This window comes from Drosophila montana, unplaced genomic scaffold (genome assembly GCF_035044405.1).
Source record: "Drosophila montana isolate Dmon_TW-CO22-7 unplaced genomic scaffold, ASM3504440v1 contig_2581_1, whole genome shotgun sequence".
Lineage (NCBI taxonomy): Eukaryota > Metazoa > Arthropoda > Insecta > Diptera > Drosophilidae > Drosophila > Drosophila montana.
Window position 1 is genome coordinate 397,275 of NW_026997444.1, and position 3,287 is coordinate 400,561.

The 3,287-nt window shown below is 39.5% G+C and overlaps 1 protein-coding gene across 1 annotated transcript; it reads right to left on the minus strand.

Annotated features, from left to right (window-relative positions):
- Window positions 1-2,064: 2,064 nt before the first annotated feature.
- Cpr35B (Cuticular protein 35B) lies at window positions 2,065-2,694 on the minus strand (the record flags this gene model as incomplete). Its single annotated transcript, XM_064683087.1, has 1 exon — window positions 2,065-2,694. A coding segment is annotated over one exon (630 nt), but the record flags the coding sequence as incomplete, so codon positions are not given.
- Window positions 2,695-3,287: the final 593 nt, after the last annotated feature.

The window sequence follows — 3,287 nt, forward strand, 5'->3', positions numbered from 1 at the left end:
TTCCTTTCTCATAAAGCAGGATATTAAGCAATGAAATCATATAAGTGTTTCCCACAGTTTCTGGTGAGATGTTTTTAAAACCTCACTTAATTGTTCTTATAACTACATTAAACTGTTGAACATACTTATATCTCTTTATGGAAAACGATTAACTCATATTCGTGGTTACTTCGTGCAAAACAATTGTATGAAACATATTTGTGGAATTGGGAGTAAAATATTTGGTGGCTGAGGTTTCAAGTTCAATTCCTTATCCAAGTAGATTCAAGTTGCGTCCAATTGGCTTTAAGTATATTTTCAAATAAGACATACATAAGATCTTAATGATCATGTGTCTTCGCGAGTTTGTTAATTCCAACCGCAAGCGAAAAAAATTGGCTGATAACAATTGTATGCAACTTATCTGTTTACCATATGATCGGTGTCTAACGCATTTTTAAATCTTTCTGAACGTCATTTGAGACGTGTTTCAAATTTTTCAGAAACTTTATTTCTCCTGGCTGCAAGCTTTAGATAATTGGACTTCAAAGACAAATGTTGTTCCAAGTTCTTCAAACTCATTTTAAAATATCTATTTTAAATTTAAACTGTGATAGTACAAGTAAATTTAAATTTTCCTCAGGCCGAATAAAACTCTATAATTATGCAATTAAACAAATTGAATCACAGAGTTGTGGAAAATGTGAACAATATGCGGCTCGAAAATAAAGCATCGTTGCAAGCTCAACAATTGAATTGGATTTTATTTATTACTGCAACTATGAGGCGTATGCTTCCTTTACTGTCGAGCTTTTCATTTGAAGTTCTAAAGATGATTTGATTTGCTGTGGGACATTTTCGGACTACTCGTCTGATATCCATAAATCAGGGCTTATTTCTCTTGTGTTTACGTGTGGGTATTGTGTCTGTGTGTGTGTGTGTGTGTGTGTGTTTCTGGGTGTGAGTATTTGCTATTTCTACCCCTATAGCCTACAATTTGTTCAGCGGACAGGCTGCATCCTTGCGTTATCCTGTTGCCCCGTTCTCCTTGTTGCTATATTACAAATGACTGTGGAATATTTATAAGCATCATAAATTTAATTTATGTCGCCACTGCGCCCGCCGCGTTTATTGTGCGCATAATAAACGCTCTTCTCCATTTCGCACAGCCTCCCCTCCCCGCCCCGCTCCTTCCCTTCCCTTCCCTTCCCTTCCTGCTCCTCACAGTTATCCGGCTATTGAAGTAATTTATTATTTTTATACGTTTCGTGTTTGTGCGTGTGTTTGTATGTATATATTTGTGTGGCACGCATTTTATACATTATACATAAAATATAGTGCGAAAATTGCAGTTGCTATTATTTTTATTTATTATGGCATTTTTTTGCTTCGCGCAATGTGAATTTGTGTGGTAAGTGATAAAAATGTTTTTTTTTTTTGTTTTGTTTTATAGTTCACTGTTGCTAATAGGGGTTGTTTTCTGGGTTTGGGGAGCAGTAAATTATGTTGGAATTAGTAGAATTCTTGATTTCTGTATCTCGTTCAACTTTCAGAAATTCATTTGGTAATCATATGAACTAAATGGGGTTATGGCATTTATTAAAAACTTAATATTCGTGTTTGCAAATATTACTAAATTATATTGAAGTGCCAAATATTTTCAATATCCACGTGAAAGAGCGCGGGCGTGGAAAACAATGTTTGTTTTTTTAAATTGTTAAAGTAATTGTTTAATTTTATTTAATTTGTGATATTTCTAACGAAATTGCGTTATTCAGTTTTGTCTTGAATACAAGCAAATAATTATAATATTATTAAAGATATTTTGAAAATCAGGACAATTTCACCATTCCCATTCTTCAAGCTATATGATATACCAGTTCAATTTTGATTAGAACAAATAAGAGCTAGAGATTTGAAATTTTGAACGTAGTTCTTCCTTACCCCGTTTCCAAGCAATAGTAAAATGCCAGATATTCACTTTGGAAAAAGATTGCAGTATTTATTGGGGGATAACAATAATATTTGGTACTATATTCAAGATGAGATCACAGCGATCCATCGAGTTTTGTTTTGTTTTGTTATTTAATGATAGCTGTGCTCGTGTCCACCATAAGAATGTTCATATCCTGCATCGTATCCAGCATCGTGTCCACCATCGTGTCCGTGTCCGTGACCGTGCTCTTGCTTCAAGGTAAAGCCGTGAGAGCTAGAGCCATGGTGACCGCCTTCATGGCCGTGAGAATGGAAATCCTCATGACCATGGCCGGAGTAGCCAGAATGGCCGGAATCGGAGTGTTCCTCGAAGTCAACCTTTCCGCCAGTATAGCCGCTGTGTCCATGTGCCTGGTGTGCTGGCACGAAATGATGCAGCTTCTCGCGGTGGACCTGGGCCTCGAAGCCCTTGTGCTTGTCAGCCGTGTAGTGGACAGTACGCTTGTGACCATCGGCATCGATCAACTCATAGTGTCCAGTCACCTTGTGGCCATCACGAATTTCGCTGTGCTCTTTGACATCGCCCGTCTTGTGATCCTTGACTCCATAGTTGAAATTGTATTCGGCATGGGAGTCATGGTGATCGTCCTGGTGCTCGTGATGGTGGTGGCCTCCTCCCTCATGGTGGTCGTCGTGGGACACCAAGTGCACCGAAGCGTGACTGGTGGCTCCACCATGATGAGGAGCGGCTCGGACGACCACACAGGCCAGCAAGGCACATGCTGCGAAAATCTACAAAAAGGATCAATTAGTTGAAAGATTTGCGCAGCTCGCAATTTTGGCTTACCTTAAGGGCCATGGTGCTGCTGCAGATTAATGAGTTGATCTTGCTAGGCGTTGTTTGAACTCTAAACCCAAGCGAACTGTGTTTGAACTTAGCTCAAGCGTTCGTATTTATAGTCAGAGATTAGCGCGTTTTGAACTTACTTTCGAATTTAGATTTGGTCACGCCCATTTCGGTTCAAGTTCGTAAATGTTGCAGAGCGTTTACTTTCGCTCCGACAATTACCGGCGCGTTTGGCAAGGCTTTTTATTAATTTAAATTAAATCCACGGATAGTAATTCATTCGAAAATTTATTGTCTCATCGATAGCCAATTTAAAATGACATTGTTTATGGCCGCCCGTACCCGTCGTCGCCATCGTCGTCGTCGTCGTCGTCGGCATAATCCCTGAAAGCTGAGCCTGATACGAAGAAGAGGCAACAAACGAGCTTCAAGATTTATGTGCCAGCCTTTCGTCGAGTCGTTGACGTCAATCAGCCTGACAAAAAGTCATCAGAATAGCTGTGTGGACCCTGTCTCCCCAATGATC